The 17,274-nt window shown below is 35.2% G+C and overlaps 1 protein-coding gene across 4 annotated transcripts in view; it reads left to right on the top strand.

Annotated features, from left to right (window-relative positions):
- The window catches only part of IRSp53 (Insulin receptor substrate 53 kDa), a 166,169-nt gene that overhangs the window by 118,063 nt on the left and 30,832 nt on the right, over positions 1–17,274 (top strand). For 3 of the 4 annotated variants that reach the window (XM_076117514.1, XM_076117512.1, XM_076117515.1), the window contains exon 4: positions 9,138–9,384. In XM_076117514.1, the coding sequence (XP_075973629.1) occupies positions 9,340–9,384 (45 nt within the window). In that variant the 5' untranslated portion in view covers positions 9,138–9,339. Of the gene's footprint in view, positions 1–8,813; positions 8,972–9,137; positions 9,385–17,274 lie in introns of those variants that run through there. The other variant, XM_076117513.1, reaches the window with a different exon arrangement.

The following is a 17,274-nucleotide window of genomic DNA, read 5'->3' as shown; positions in this document are numbered from 1 at the left end:
TAAACGTTGTATTTAACCGGCCCGTAAACACTGGGAAGGTTTTTGTACGGCTTTCTGCTCAATTGTGGCTTATAATTTGCCGCTTATTGGCTATCAAACAATTTGCGGCTGCTGATTAGTGCGTCGATCTTGTTTTGATAGATGTGGTGTGTTTGTAGGTGTTTTGTTTACTTTTACTTATTAAATAATTGTAGTTCATTCAGTTGGGTGGAGTATTTGTCTGGGCCGTTGAAGTAAATAGCATCGATATTAAAATAATAAGCGAAAGTAAAACAGGAAAATTCGCTACTGTTCAAAAATGATAACGAATACAGTGTAGGATTTAATTATATCATCCAATATCACATTGTTTCAAATGTTTTAGGTCCTACAATATAAGAGTAAATAGGTACTACAAAGTACAGTAACTCTTTACAGTAAGATCTGTAAACAAATGTTTGCAGCAATGATATTGTTCTTTATACCGCCGAGTGTGAAATATTCCATATAAACGGCAGAGGTCTGACGCGTGATATATTGTTTTCTTTTTAACAAACGTGGCACTGGATCTGTCATGCATCTCTGTATACAAAATAATATGGTAATGCAAAGGCTCTGGTAATCCTTAAATCCAACACGTTCCTACTATACGTAACTCCGAGGCTCCTTTGAAGTAGGGATGAAATACGAGCAACAAAAATATTTTAATACATAACTTGAGAGTAACGAATGAGCGCGCAAATAAAGGATGAACAAAAAAAAACATTTCAAAGTTGGTCGTCGCTACAAAATATCAGCCAAGTACGGAACACTCGTAGAAAGTTAGTTGAAAACTGCCACGATTAGGTACTTACAATTTTTTGTTGTGGCAATGCATCGTTCGTTAGGCGCTGTTATTAAGGGCCGGGAGAGGTCCTAATGAGGAAAAACGTTCCTCCCAATGATACTGTACCGTAACACGAACTTCGGCTACTTTTGAACAAGTTTCCCGCGCAATTAACTAGCTTGATACTCCTGATTTTCCCTGATTCATTTCCTTTTGTAAGCTTAGTGGTACTTAACGGGTAATATTTATTGCTTCCGTTTTACACTTGGTTGTTTTATAGTGCAGTTTGTCTTACACCCACTACAGTATATGGCAAACTTACATACCAGACTTCTTCACATTTGTCTTTAGTTTCGACACCCGGAAAAATATGCAAAACTTTGTTATTACTCTGAAAACATACGGAAATGCTTTACAGAAATGAGATACAGCAAAACGGATTAATTAATTATCTGTATCACAGCACTTTATAGTAATAGATGGCCCTTACTCCGAGAGAAGAGATTAATTCAATGTCCCAGCCTCAAGCGATACTCTCGTTGAGCTATCAACGTAACGGAAAACCAGGAATAATTGGTGCACCGTGCCGTTAGAGATAAAACTACGCAATATATAACTACGGATATAAATTGACAATTTATTTTTACAAAACTATGTCGCTAGGTTACCGTACGTTCGGTTCGACGTGTGGTGCGTGCCTAGCCTCACTTTGCTCGGTTTATATCATAGCTAAAAGCTAAAAAGTACAGACGGTTGTGTAACATGTTTATACAGGGTCAGTACACTCGTATTTCGCGCTTTATTTTTTTGGGGAATCTGCTGACGCGTGTGCGATACCAGCAATAAACATTCGTTACTGGAACCCAGAGAAAGATAAAGAAACATAAAAAACACTTTATTATAACAACCATGAAGCCGGATACTGTAAAAGCTAGCATTGGGCTGATCCAACACGCGTATTGTACCTAACCGTCGTTTTCAGTCTATATAAAGCCGTTGACAAACTTTTTTCTAAAAGTAAGGCAATTACATATAAAGCTTTCCGAAACTCGCGTCCCGTCAGGTGTATGCTCGGCTTACACTGAATTGGGTTATGCAACTAACGTAATACTTTTACGTTTTTCACACAGGTCGATTACAACACATTTTTAATCGTATCGAGTAGCGTGCGATATTGTCATTTTTACACATAACTCAATCTCCCCGATACGCGGAGAGGAGGTTAATAAGCGTGAAATTTTGAAAGTGTTATACGAGTACGCGACATGTTGTTACCGACCACGCCTCAAGTAAACATTACTTACGTTCATGAGGGTATAAAGATACGGCATACTCACGCAGCTGCATCGGTTGACATAAAATTTAAGAGTTCAGCAAAATTGTGCGTGTCATAAAAACTTAGAGAGACCGACGAGTGGCAACGACTCATCTTAGAAACAAGCCATGTCAGGAGGGGGAATATTCTTGTATTTTTGGGGCGCGCTAACAAGGGGCTCCTACATGACCGGAATATTTTTGTCACCAATTTCCTCAGGCGAACGGCTTAACGCCCCGGAAAAAGTTACTTAGACTTACCTGAGAGTCTTCGGGCGCTGTCAAGATATCGTATATTTTATGGAGCCCGCCTGAATGCCTGCTATATTTCTTTTAGGCGACGACGTCGTCGAAATAGCGTTTCGATTACGTTACCGCTTTATTAACTGGTACTAGGCAGCGCACAGCACTGGGCTCTTATTATATTGAAACATTTTAGAGTGTTTATTCGTTACTTATTCAGCGGGTGGGTAACCAAATTAGGATCTATGGAGGAAGATGGCGGGTTTAAAGAGTTACTTGAGATATTCTTGGATGGATGGACGGGCCGGGCGGGTTGAGACCTATATATCACTTAAAACGACAGAACATAAATCTATGGGGGCTGTCTGCTCGTTATTTGTAGTCGCCACGTGAACCGCCGGTTTCGGGTGAATATTAACGATATCGCCAATTTTCCGCAAGCTTAGTCGCGTCGCAATTTCTCGCCAATTGAACAATCGCATCACATCGAGGGGCGATGTGCCGTCGAACAGTATTAACCTAGGCCTCGCAAAAAAATGTTTATACTTGCTTTTCTCGATCTGTCGCGTCAAGGTTTCATTACATTTAACCGTGAAAATGTCCATTTCGACAATGGTAATGAATAAATATCGTTAAACGTTCTTAAACTTTCCCCGTTCATTATTCTATAGATTTATTTGTAGGAACATAATTATAAAGATCCATATAATTAATTCATGATAGTAAACGAAAGCAATAGCAATATAGCAATGGGAAGCCTAAACTGGTATTTGCACACAAACTTGAATAAAATATCCTCGAATCTACAGCTCGTAGTTTCATGCGTTTCCCAATTAAAGTGTTGTGTCCACTAACGCGTAATAACTGATATTTTACACTCAGAAGCGTTGGTCGATACAAATCTGTGATAGTTCGCACCGTCCAATGCCTCTTAACGCTTTTTAAATCGATGACTACCTTTAATTTAATGGCTTTATGCAATAATCCGTAATGGAAATTAGCAAAGTAGACCGATAAATTGAATTAACTAGTCGTGAAAAGCGATTTCAATGGTTTTAGGCATGTTGTTTATATTGAATTTTAATAATTTTGATCGTAACCGGATTTGCATATGAATTTTAAAATCATGTTTTCCATTTAATTCAATATTATTATAATAGTTCGTAACAACATGAAATAGTATCCAGGATAAAGTATTTAATAAACAATCGCTTAGCAATTTTATAAAAATCAAACTCGACATACACGAGTGCATTGTTACATGCGAACAAGTCTATTAGCAACATTACTGGAAAAGCACAATGCGGATATACAGCCAATTTAAAAAATGAGCAACATTTTAACGAAATCGGAGAATTAACCGGCAAGCGATGCATCTGCTTGCGTCACATCCAATGAGCCCCATGCAGCTTTCAAATAACATTTAACGTATGAACTTTGGTTATTATATGGAAATGTTATTCAATATTGCGAGTTGTCAAACGCACTTGGGCCCGAGGCTTGCCACATACGGCGCTGTACGCTACGGCTATGGTATGAGTACTACCATAGTTTATACCCGTTCGTTTTAGATTTTTTTTTTGCTTGTGTGGTCCGTGAAGCGGGAGTTTTCAATTCAATTTAGAAAAAAAACTCACCTATTTGCTATGATTTTATAAGTTTATGGCAGACTCATTTACTTGGGTTTTCATGCCATTTAGCAGTGAAAAACCTTCTTTTGTATCGTATAGTTAGAGGTCCACCAAATGTTGAAGTTGTTCTAGTTGCCGCGTGTCCATGGCTATAATTAACGCATTTTCTAATTGATAACAACCGAGACCAACTTTTTACTTTGTTTTCGTCAACAATGCAAACTTCCCTTAATTTCTGTGTAACCTAATATTTACACTATAAGTATGCTGCAATAGAAAAAATCTCTTACGATAACAACAAGCACAGCTCAAATCGTAAAAGTACCAAATTCTAATGTCAGAAATTATAATAAACATTTCGTTCTTACTTCATGTTCATAATGGGTTTGTTTTCAAACTTGCGTACAAGTATTCCCCAAAATAATCTCAGCTACATACATAACTCGCGGAGTCTAGACGCCTCTAGACTTTTAGTATGTGGCACACGAGGTGCAGTGCGACCGCATGAATCTCACACGACAATAAACTGCGGTGTAAAACTACTATTTACATAAAACGATGTTTAGAATTTTATTATGGTACAATTTTCTAGTACATTTTAAGTTAAGATTTGTTGTTTTTAACTTAAGTTGACAGTAGCGCGATTTTGATGCTTAAGATTATAAATGCGTCTAATAGGTCTGTACCTACGGTTAGATTTTTTTAACCTATTATTATCCCACTGTAGGGCAAGGGTTATTAATTATTACATTACCCCTTATTTTGATGAAATTAAAGCGTAAGACCCGAGTATATTATAGTCTACAAAAAAACACGTGTAGGGCCGCTCCGTACCTAATTTTAGAAGAAATATTGCTTAGACTTATGTCTCATATACTTGTAAGTAATTTATTTAAAAAATCTATAATGTTCTACCACTCGTTAAAAATATACTCAATATTGTACTCATATTAGCGTGGGACTACGCGCTACTTTATTGCAACAGTATGTGTCGAAACGATACTAATTTAGTGTTAGTCATAACATATAACCGTGGTAAGAAGGATATTAGGTGAAAATAGTATGCAACAATGACTTAGGAATCTCAAGGTAGCTGGTAATTAGACGATAAATGTTTTACGAGCATGTAATGCTCGCATTTTTTGGTATAATAATACACGACTAACAATTTTTGGTACCCGGGTTTATTATAATAATATATTACACACATATATTATCATGCTGTTGGCAGAAGTGTATGAAATAGTTACATCAACATTATTCCATATTGATCCTATAAAGGAGGCGAGCCTATTGCCATACCCCAAGCACGTCACCAAGCTCCGGGATACTATTAACTATTATGCAAAAAAAAAATATTTGTAGAGACTAGCAGCACTCTACCTGACTCGGGAATCCAACCTCGTCATCAGCAGTCGCATGCTCTACCGCCTAGACCAAAGAGGCAGTCAATTTTATTCACACCATTGTTATGTGGATGACCTAACGTTTAAAATCAAATAAAACTTTCACCGGATTCTGAAAAAGTAAGTTCTTCATTCGCTACTGACCACTCCCAACATATGTGTAGAATATCTGGTAAAAGTTTTTTATTAGTGAGATGAGTGCTTTTCGAATGACTCACTAACTTTCTTCTAATTCGAATATAATTTAATGACCCGTTCATCAATAGCTGCCGATTGACATGTGAGTAAATTATGACGATGAAATTACTTCTAATCGTGTAAATAAATAATAAAACATAGTGGCAGTTTGAACAGCTGTAGGGAAAGTGAGAGTTTTGTTCCTCGTAAGTTACCCGCAGAACTGGTTTACACAATACTAGTTACTAAGCTCACGACTTCCCCTGCAGGGAAAATTTCCCTGTCATCTACTGTCTATTTCCCGTATTAAATATATTTACCTTTCATCATAAATTATGTAAACTAATCAGGGGTTCTTACAGTCTTTCTAATAAACTTCGTGTAAGCTTTGATTATGTGTGTTTTGTCTTTTTTACTTGTATACAGTTTTAAAATTGATTGAACGTGACAAGACACTGTACCTCTTTAACTACATAGAGCTGACATGCCGTTTGTTAGTCAATTAGTAAGAGTAATATAGACAATTAGTCTATAATATAATCAATCAAAATAAGATTCATTTAAAAAATATCTATTCTAAACATTTAACTAAAAATACAGCTAAGTATTAATTTAATATTTTTGTCTTGTTGTATAAACATTATGAATAAGTTTAACATAATGCAGTATTTCTGTCAAAATTACTGCCTGTTTTGTTACGTAGTTTTATGGCCGAGATTCTAATCTAAGAATAAAATGATGATAGAATAAATGACGACTTATATAAGAGATACTATGACCGGTTGTTGCAAACTTGACTGTGATTTCACCTAGTAGTTTGAGACTACGCGTCCTACCATAGTTATGGTTCTAGATTATCTTGTGTGTACAACTTATGGAGGTTGTACTTTCCAGAAACGCTACGTTAGTAACCATAATAATAAATTGCTTTTAAAAACATGCCTTAATATTGTGATGTCTAACAACAGTTTAAAATCTGATTAATTATTCTTAATAGACAACAATCCTTTTCAGGACAAAGGTCGTGAATGATTGAGCCGAGTCATGTCACTCTCCCGTCAAACACAGGGGCACATTATGGGAAATTTCCCAGGAGTGAATGGGAATCTCATTACTTGGCCCACACGTGTGGTTGACAGACGAATGATTTCATACACTATCACGATACTCGGACGCAGTTATTGCTTTTCCCAAATTTGATGGAACGCTTTGAGCGATGGGTGCCGGGATTGTTTCAGCACAATATACATACTGACATAATAGAAGAAATTGCTGCCTCTTTTCCTGAGACGTAACGAAATAATCTTCTTAGAACATATCTTTTGATGTGTTGTACTTGACTTTTACTAAAACTAATCCCACCCTCCAATCAAATAAATTCCCACCCTCAAATCAAATAATAGCACCAAGACAGTATAATTTATATTGAAATATCCGACAGCCAAACAGATTCCAGTAGTTCATATGTACATTCCAAATGTCTACATGTTTTGTGAATCCAGACAAGAATATGAACATGAATATTCAGCTGCAATGTGCAGTCTCACATTATATTCACGATAACAAGGTTCGTCAGCAGAACGCGCGACCGTCGTCGTCGGCTGCGAACCATTTGTGCTAACTCGACAGCACGCCGTCGCAGCGACGAGACGGCCCACACTTGTCTTGGCACCAGAATATATCGCAATCACATTATTCCACTCCCTGAACTCGAACGATTCTCGAATACAAAACTTATAAAAGATCAGCCCGACTTACACTTTAAGCCTGAACTCTAACAAAGTGTAACCCACCTTCGCAAATCCGCAGCGCGGACCGACTTTGGGAATCTTAACTGATTTCGTACAGAACGTGTTGTATCCTTACTTACGAGGTTTCTTACTCCCAAATCCGGATACAAGTCCAATCCGGACTAAACAAGTTCCAACAGAAATAAGTACCCGTTGCACACATGTTCAGTTGCGCCTCAGGGAAACGGGAAAAGAAAGAAAAGTGGGAAGCTCGCAGTTTCCCGGTACGGTTGCATATGCAAGGGTGGCGTGTGCGGGTCGAGGCGCAAATCTCTCTTGTTCAAAATGAAGTTACGGATCCGCTCAGAAATTGTGTTTTATATTTTCTCTCGGCATGTGACGCGAAAAAAAACTTTCACATAGTTCGCGACCTTTTTTCCGTAGGTTACGTTCGCTCGAGAAGTCGCAAAATAAAAATTTTCTTTTCTCTATGTCGCTTACACGTGCGAAGTTAAAGCTGATTATGATATTATCGCTATAAACGTTTTTTGAGACTTACAAAACATGAGTACTTGCGAATAAAACAATTTTATACAGGTTTGTTACAATTTAATTTATTTCTGTAGTAAGCTAAGCCTATTATGAAAATTACCTATACAGACGATAATTACAAGGTGATAAGTATGCAAGTTCTTGCAGAAACAGCTTGAAGACGGCAAAGGGAACAAAGTTTTAATTTAATCAATATACAGCGATGGGGCTAGAGGTCGTTGGCTAGTTCCCAATAAAATTATACTTAATTAACCGAGCTTAAGCGGCGGTGGAACGAACCTCGCATACGATTAGCGACGGAGTGCATAAGCACTCGCATTGCGTAATTATGTTAATTCATATCAAAATCTTTCGTTCACGTGGAAATTTTGACAACACTTTTAGCGTTTTATCTGCATAAAATGTGTATAAATCTAGAAAGTAAAAGTTGCTGGGCGCGCCTGTTGATGGAAACTGGTCGCCTTCATCCATTCTGGAACGTAGTTGAATATTTTCGGTAGCCGTGGGCGTCATTAAAAATGAAAGTTCACATTGTTCTCTACTATATTATTATGTATGAATTTGTAATAACAACCACGCAAAGCGCATGTAGGCATTTTATTGTTGCGTTCGTGGCATTGGGAACTATTTCATAACCTCAATTAATATTTTTGTCACGAACTCTACCAACACCTGTCCACCTTGTATATGATATTTCTTCGTATTTATTAAAGATCAAAGATTATACCTTCGCTATTATCGCAATTAAGGCCTACCAACATCCATATTGTACCTTATCTTGATGGGAATCTTGATATACAACTTAATATTATAATACGTATACTATGTAAGATTAACGCACAGATGATAAACAACCATTGAAAGATCATTGAACTGTCAATTTCGAAATGACCCAGCAAATGTACATAGTTTCTAAACAAGCTGCGTTACGGTAAACACAGCGAGAGGTTTAGACATCGGGCCCATACTGATCTTACTACCAGTCCGTTTACTTCGTGTTTCTAAATATCGGCATTCGTGAGATACCTACCGGCGAAGGCGATAGGTGACTCCACAGGCGAGCCTCGAGTACGACGCACGCCTCGCCACTACAGCTGACGTTATCTCGGACAGGTGCATAGAAAAAAAAACTTTTTTGACGTTTCGCTTCAAACTGTTCCCGTTTTATTTTCGGGAATCATATTTTTTTCTTTTAAAAAATATAAACGAAAGTAAACTTTTCCAAAGAATAGATAAAACTTTTCAATCGAAAGCTAATTGTGTTTTTCTTTTGTTTCAGATGTCTTCGAAAGTGAATTTGTTTGCTTGAGTGATTCGACAGCCGAAAAGGAGTAGACCGTTGACGGCGCGGTACATTGAAATGTGAATTTTGTGTGTACAGTGTTAAAATTGAACTTTGTTCGTACGTTGTTGTTATCCCGATGAAGTTTCTCGTGTAGTCACAACTGTTCGCGGAATTGGTTTATTGAAAATCTTTCGACATGGAGACGGAAGAGTTGACGAAACTTGTCGATGGCATCTACAAGGTAAGGGATTATTTTTATACAGTTTTGTTATTTTATATTGGTTTAATACATTTGAACTTTTATGTGGCTCTTTTTTACTTCGTTGTAGTGATTGTCTCCTAAAATAAGGAAATTAAATTAAAACGAATTATTGTCACCGATAATGCCATTTTTACCGCGCATATTTATATTTTTTTTAACTCTCTTAGCGGCCAGTAGTATTAAGAGCCCTTTGTGTTCAATAATAATACAATTTAAATAGTTTATTAAAAAAAGTTTTTAATTGCGTGCACACCAATCACGGCCACGATCACGATGTTGCAACATATTTTGTAAAACGTAATTCGTATTTAAAAAATGTTTAAAAATAGCACTTAATTAAATTCATTGACATGAGGCAAAGGCTCATCTCGCACCTGCCTCAAATGTCAAGGTCATCGAAACATCGAGTATCGAACGTTCTTAGTCGATTTCTCTATCACGTTTTATTGTATAAATATGTATATTTAACGCATTCCTCAGATAGATGACGACTTTCGTTTCGTCGCTTTGTTGGCTCGTTTTATATCACCGGTTTAGGCAAAAAGTTATGGTAATGTGACAGGATTCCTATTAGATTTTTTTGTGTGACGAAAATTGTGGGCGGATGTGCCGTTGTTATTTAGGATATTACTTATGTTAAGGCAATGACCGTTTTTATTAGGTTCAAAAGTTAGATAGAAAAAATACTTATTTTGAAATATTATTTAAACTTCTAATGTTTCTTAAAGCACTTGCCTTTTTGATTTTGTATCTATTTCTGTTGTTCAATGTTTTAGATGTGGGCAAGTGACCACAATTTATTATTAAAAAATCTAGTTTCGCCTTAAAGTCTGTCAAAGCCGGAATTGATGAACTTAATCGACGGACTTTTGATTGGAATACTTGTACATATAGTGTACGATACTACTATTGATTATGAATATCAAGATAGGAAAATAATATATTATATTATGTAGGTGAAGAACCTACCATGACTTTTTATAAAGGGTAAACTGAAATAAACACCATATTCTCTACGCATATAATGTCGCGGTTCGCAACATCCTGCTAGTACCGAACCTTTTTGAAAAATATGGTCAATAACTTCCCTTTCTTGACTATAATAGACTAGGTATATTTTTCAGTTTCTTATGATTTTTTATACAGCGTCATTGGGATCTTTTTAAGCACATTTGCAATTCTAACATAGGCCGAATGTGAAGATATAAATCTTTTTTTAAAAGCCATAAATAAAGTATATTCATTCGAAAACTTTATTTGAATATCGAATTATAATTATAGAAAGTTTTATGTTCGCAATTCAATTTGTGCATTTAGTATTTCGCCTCTATAGCATAAACAAATACAATGTTGCCATATAAGAAATGGAAGTTATTTATTCCGATTGCTCTTTTATTTTTTTCATTTTCGGATACCGCAGATCGTTATTTAATACGAATTACAAAACATAAATAAATATGTTACTTGGAAAGTAATATGACAGCGCACATTAATACACAGCCATATAAATTAATGTTCAATGGAGTTTATTATACGAAGAGTCTTTATCCATTCTTGATTCACAACCACAAAAAAATCTAAACATAAACCTGTTTTGTGTTTGGATCTAACATGTTTTTACACCTGTATTTCTTTACGAGATTAAGTAGAGGTACATTACACCCACGTTTCACATTTCTCATATAATTCTTAAGGAAGATATATTGTGATCTTTGTATTAAGGTTAAAATTATTATTTTTGTAAGAATTGCGAGACAGTGTAGCTAATATTCTTCATTATTTGTCTGACCTGTCAATCAATATTTACGATCAACAGCTAGTCTAGATATCGTGTTTGTTAGATCACACAATTGGCCTCTCAAAATTTCCTCAAATATGACTAAAATACGTAAACGAGGCCACAACTACCGTGTTTTGAAATAACCGCAAAATAACAAGTTATGTAACATTTAGTTGCTATGCGGATTCATTTTGCGGTAAAAGATATCTTGTTATATAACAATGAATCCGTTATGATCATGTAAATCACTTAAAAATATTATTATTGTTACTGTAAAGTGGAAAACCTTTTACCCACTTTTGATATATTTCCTGACGGTGAAATGTTTTAAGGCATTTTAATTTTATTAGCGTGGTTTATTATTTCGACATTGTTTACGGGAAGTAGCTAATTTGTTAGAAACATTTTCGGGTGCTTTTCCATCGTGATGTTGAAATAATAGAACACAAAGCAAAGATAATAATATATTTACTTTCTCTCAGGCATTGTATTCAGGCAAATAAGAAATGTGCTGATATCGGTAAGATAGAGAAGAGATTCCAAAAAAACAACAATAGACTGTAAGCGAAAGTGCTAACTTATGAGTTGTTGTAGTACATTAATAACAATTAGTATTATGTACGTGCAAAGTGTACGACCGTGTATAGTTTTATTATAATAAGCTCATAATGATTATGTGAAAAACTGATGATCTTCGCGCCATTGGTAAAGTCTATTATCACATAGGTACATAAGTTTATAATATCTGTGTATCGCTCCAATAACTTAAATTTTTGGTAGTCGTGTCTATAGGCGTTTCAAACTGTTGTTAAAAATACTGAAATATTTTTGCTAGTATCTACCTTTTACATATTGCATGATACGATACAATTTAGAACTATAGATTTGTAACACAGTGTAGTCACGATTACGAAACAAAAAGGAATTTTAAATTAACAATTTTAATTATGTTCCTGTGTTTCAACCAAGGTTATAAGGGAAAGGGAAAAACTAATTATTATTAGGCTTATTAAAAATTTAAAAAAATCTATGTTAGTTGTCCATACAAAAATGTATATAAAAAAGTAATATATAGTTATAAAAAAAACAAATAAATATAACGCTCAATTTTTAAAAGTATGTAAATATACTAAATCCGCCTTTAAAGGGGAACATTTTATTACCTTTTTATGCCCTTAGGCTTATATGACCTTCCAACCTTTTATCTTCCATTCTTTTAAAGTATACGAGCCCCATGTGACGTCATACTTCGATGAAAAAATAGTGCCAGATATTTATTACTTGTAGTTCAATGTTCTAAACCATACTATATTATACAAGAGTAACTAACATATTGAGTTTCACCTCAAGAACAAGGTTGCTTATTTATAATAATATATTAAATGTTATATGCTATTAGCTATATAGCAGTTAGCCTTAAAGCAAATACGGCACTAATGTACAGAATGCTATTCAGCAATAATGATTAACGTTACGAAATCATTGCAAATAGAAGGAAAAATATTTACTCACTTATAATTTTAACTTGATGATTCTGCTATTTTGCTAATTTTATTTAAATGTGGTAAGAGAGGAAATGTACTATGCATACGGAAGCATGCGTAATGTTCTATGGTCTGTATTTAAGAGGCAATCTACGTAACAGTACTTAAGATGGTTTCACTACGCTAGGCGTTGTTTAGTTAGCACACACATCTAGAAAAGATAGACCTGATGCACTGCCTTTTAAAATGAAGTCGCAATTTCGGATAAAATTATTAAAGTTGGTTGTTTGTTATTAAACTCTAGTAATACTAAATGCGTTTTCTCATGGGCTTGCAAATGTTTTCGACTTATTGGTATTCCCAAAATATTTTTGTATGCTTACTAAATATCGTAAAAATGATTGTAATTAAAAAAGTTGCCTAACAAAGTTTTGAAGGTCAATGTATTTTAGCCGGTAATTGATTACGTCTTAGCATAAAAGTAACGAGGCGCAAACGATCACCTCGTAACCTCAAAATACACAAAACCAATGGCAACCAAAAAACAGTTTAATTAAAAAATGCGGCAACATTATACCTACGTGACTGTTATAAATTTTTCACTTTTTACTTCGTTGTCACCTAAATGGAATTGCGAGGGGGAAAATTAGGACTTTTTGCCTCAACAGCACAATTACGTGGCTTTGAATCACTTCACTGAGTGGCATTTTGTTAAAAAAAAACTCGACCAAAAATAAACGTAACTTAAGATATTTATGCTTCATAGAGTGGAAGGTCTTTTGAATAATTTGGATAATGGTGACTGAGGGAAATTGACAGCCTTGTTGGGTTTACGCTACAAATATTTTTAGTTTAAAACAGGCTTATAAAGTTTTAAGACTAATTCATTGTAAGTACCCAAGTTTTCTTTTAATCGTTGGTTATTGTTGGAAATGTACTAATTACTTGTTAATCGAACTCGTCATGATATTGTGTTCTACACATGATGTATACCCGACAACATAAACCAGTGACCACATATTTTTGGTATACATCAATAGTTTCATTTCCCAAACAAACGAATCCACAAATATTCTAAACATATTCCTTCAAGTCGTGTCCACCTCACATCCTAACCCTTCAGAACCTAAGAGTTCCATTAACCATGACACGTATTAATGCACTGCATAGGTTTACATGCAACATGTCCTCATTGTCAGAGAGCTTCAGTCTTACTACGAACATATGCTATACTCAACAGAGTCCGACAAAGGATAATGCCGGAACATCTTCATTTCCTTTATGTTAAGATGTTTGTGTTGTGAATGTAAGAGTTTATTTAGATTATTCAAGTGACCTAATATTTAATTTTGTAAAACAACGGGTCTTAAACGCGATTGAAAATTAAAGGTTCGGATACCTTATGTGTTTACCCGACGTTTCAATCGAATTACACAGACCGTGGTCACGGGCTGACTGACTTACTTATAATATTATGTACAAGTACGGGAGAGTATAAAAATGACCGAATATTTGTTTTATATTACATGAAAATCAGTATCAATTATGCATTAGGACTATAAATTGCCCGTTATGACCAACCGATAAGATTTTTTTATGGCCCGACATAATTTTTTAATCGGCTTGGTGGAGTGTCGCATAGGTATCTCTTTCTTTTTACGGTCCGACTGCCAATTTACATGACAAATTGAGTATTTGCAGGCTTTTTTGATGTTTTTGGATAGTATCTGATAAATAGTAATAAGTTTCAAAATATTTTTAAAACATATCTAGCAATATCAGTGTGTGTTCAGACAAATAACTAAAAAGATCTATTAAACTACTGAACTGTAAAAGTATTTAATTTGGAGCCTAGTTTATTTTCATTTCGTTGTTTCATTCGAGATGGTCTACAAAAAGGACCAACCGACTAAATGGAGCGGAATTTACTAAAATGGTCTTTCACAAAAATACTGTCTAATTTCGCGTTTATTCTCTTTGTATGAAATGATGAATGCATACAACGAGACGGGTTTATGGCTACAATTTTCTTTATGATATAACATCAGAAATGTTTAAGAGAAATAAAATAAATTATAAATTATTATTATATCAGAAGTAACCAAAATAGAACAAAATATAAAGAACTGAAAGTATCAAATCCAATTAGTCTCACTATAATATAATATTTATAATATAAAAAATATATAGAGATATTGAGATGTAAGAAACGTGACTTATGACAAGGCCAATATAAAAACAAATAAACATTTATCATTCAGTTATAATTATGTTAATAGGTACAATACTTCAGCGGTATAAAAAATATTTATATGCATACTTGTATTTCAAACAAGTTGTTTTACTACCTTCACTGTTCTAATACGGATCTATATTTTTCATTCAATACAAAAGCCCTAACGATTTGTCTAAGATAGGATATCAATACGCAATAACTAATTTCATGTAAACAAACACAAAAGATCATAACATAATAATTACGGAACAAACAATCAATATTAATTATCCGTGAAAGATGAGAAGGAGTTACAAGAAAAAATTGCTACTTGCAGTTATAAGCACAGAAACCGCTTTCGAGATAGGCATTTGTCTTTGTAGCCATATCGCGAGTATCATCGTAACTGATCATGCCAAGCCATTATTACCTGACCGTCATCATAGAGTTACTTAGTTAGAAATATGAAATTCAGCGGGATCAAAGTTAGCTGGTCGAACGTTGCCCCGTTTCCTCCCCAGAATGAGATTGCCTCGCGACATTAAACCGGGCCGATGTAAATTTTCGTCGTTACACTGTGTCTGTTTGTTCGTAGCTGCGTTCTCATGTATTGCGTGATTTCCCCGGTCAATGAAAGGATCTTCGTATGGAACCCGCCTTACCCTTCGAGGATAATGTAATATGGAACACAATGGGCGCCGTAATAGGTTCATTTGTTTTTATGTACCGTATTTATATTAATTATTAGCTTTATTTCCTTTCATAAGAATATTGTGTTCGTGATGTGATAATTTAGTATAAATTGGTCGGAAGCTGTATTTTTTTGGTGTTATACAACGTTGTGGTCTTCCTGGTCGTGTTCAATACATCATGAGTCATTATGTAATTCATACGGAGTTTTGTTGTTTTTACTGAAAAACATTATCGCTGTCGTCGTAAAATCGACAGTGAAGTGCTAATGCGCGAGTTAGCTAAAAGTAGGTTAGATTTATTTGCATTAGCGAAAAGACGCGTCTCGATGTTGAAACACTTTATAAGTAAAGTAGCAACATTTATTAATGACAGATTTACAATATTTAAACTTCTTGTTCTTACCATATTTGTAATTAAAAAACGAGAGCATTTCTTTTTCTGTACAACTTTCTTTAAATCTGTTAATGTATTTATTACTTCATATACAGGTGTTACTTCAGAAATGAAACTAAATTTAGTTAAGCCTTACAAAAGTGAAAGGCTCAAATGAACCAAAAACACTCCCATTTATGGCATTCATCACGAGACCATAAAATACATTGCAAAAAACGTACAATCGCAATGCTACGACAAGGAAAATATATAGATTAAATGCAATATTACAAAAAGATAACTCCGTCACACTTCAAAAGCAAGGAATAATCGACATTCCGGTACCGTTTTTGTCTCTTTTATGTTCATAATATCAAATATAACTTTTAATATGAGATACTATATTGCATCAAAACTGTTTACGTACCGTTTATGAACATTGAACACCCAAACAAATGACGCATCTATTCAATATTAATATCATTCTATAAACGCAAACATTGCATGTCTCATAGCGCAATAAGTAGTATACCTTTAGATTTACTACTATTATTCTGTTCAAACATTTGTACGGGCGGGGGCGTGCTCCTATGGAAACCGCTGCAGTGTCACAGTTCCCCGGGGCAAATCGCTGCCCCCACTTATTTGAATAAGAATAGCCGGGACGCCCGTAACTGTCCCGCGGGACACGGCCAGACGGCACTCGTACTACCACTCACCTTGCCACACTTGACGCACACGCCGTGTAATTCACTCCGAAATGTACTATATTAATGCCAAAATACGTAATGTAAATGTAAAGTACCCTATTATTTAACCTAAGTTTATGAAATGGCCGTTTAAAAAAATAATGTGCCTGTGTACCTGTACCGCCGATGTGACAAAGTGAGGCAAATGTTAACAAAACAACTTTTTTGTGTTATGATAATATTATTATGAGCTCAACAGAACGTTTCAGTGTCAGATAAAACTGCTTTAGGCTATACGACACTTTGTTTTAATTCCAAAACATCGCGTCGTAGCTTTATTTTCGGTAGGCAGGTATTCCACCGAAATAATAATATGTTCTACTATAATCCCTACTATTATGTGATAAGGCAATCCATTTATAAGTAGCGGTGTGCATTATAGTGATGACTATTTTATCTCCCTCCGCAAAACTGATCGGTGAAACTTGGACGTCTCACCCTTTCGACATGGCGGGATATTCTACGAGTTTCCCTCACATTGGCCAAGGAAGTTAGATTGAGTAACGACGGTGCCTTTTCGGCGAAAGAGGTCGATTTGTTAGGCAGAGCGATCACGGCGACCCCGCTGATGGCCGG

Source organism: Anticarsia gemmatalis, chromosome 8 (assembly GCF_050436995.1).
Source record: "Anticarsia gemmatalis isolate Benzon Research Colony breed Stoneville strain chromosome 8, ilAntGemm2 primary, whole genome shotgun sequence".
NCBI classification, from domain to species: Eukaryota; Metazoa; Arthropoda; class Insecta; order Lepidoptera; family Erebidae; genus Anticarsia; species Anticarsia gemmatalis.
The sequence above is the reverse complement of the archived record's forward strand: the minus strand, read 5'-3'. Positions and strand labels throughout refer to the sequence as shown.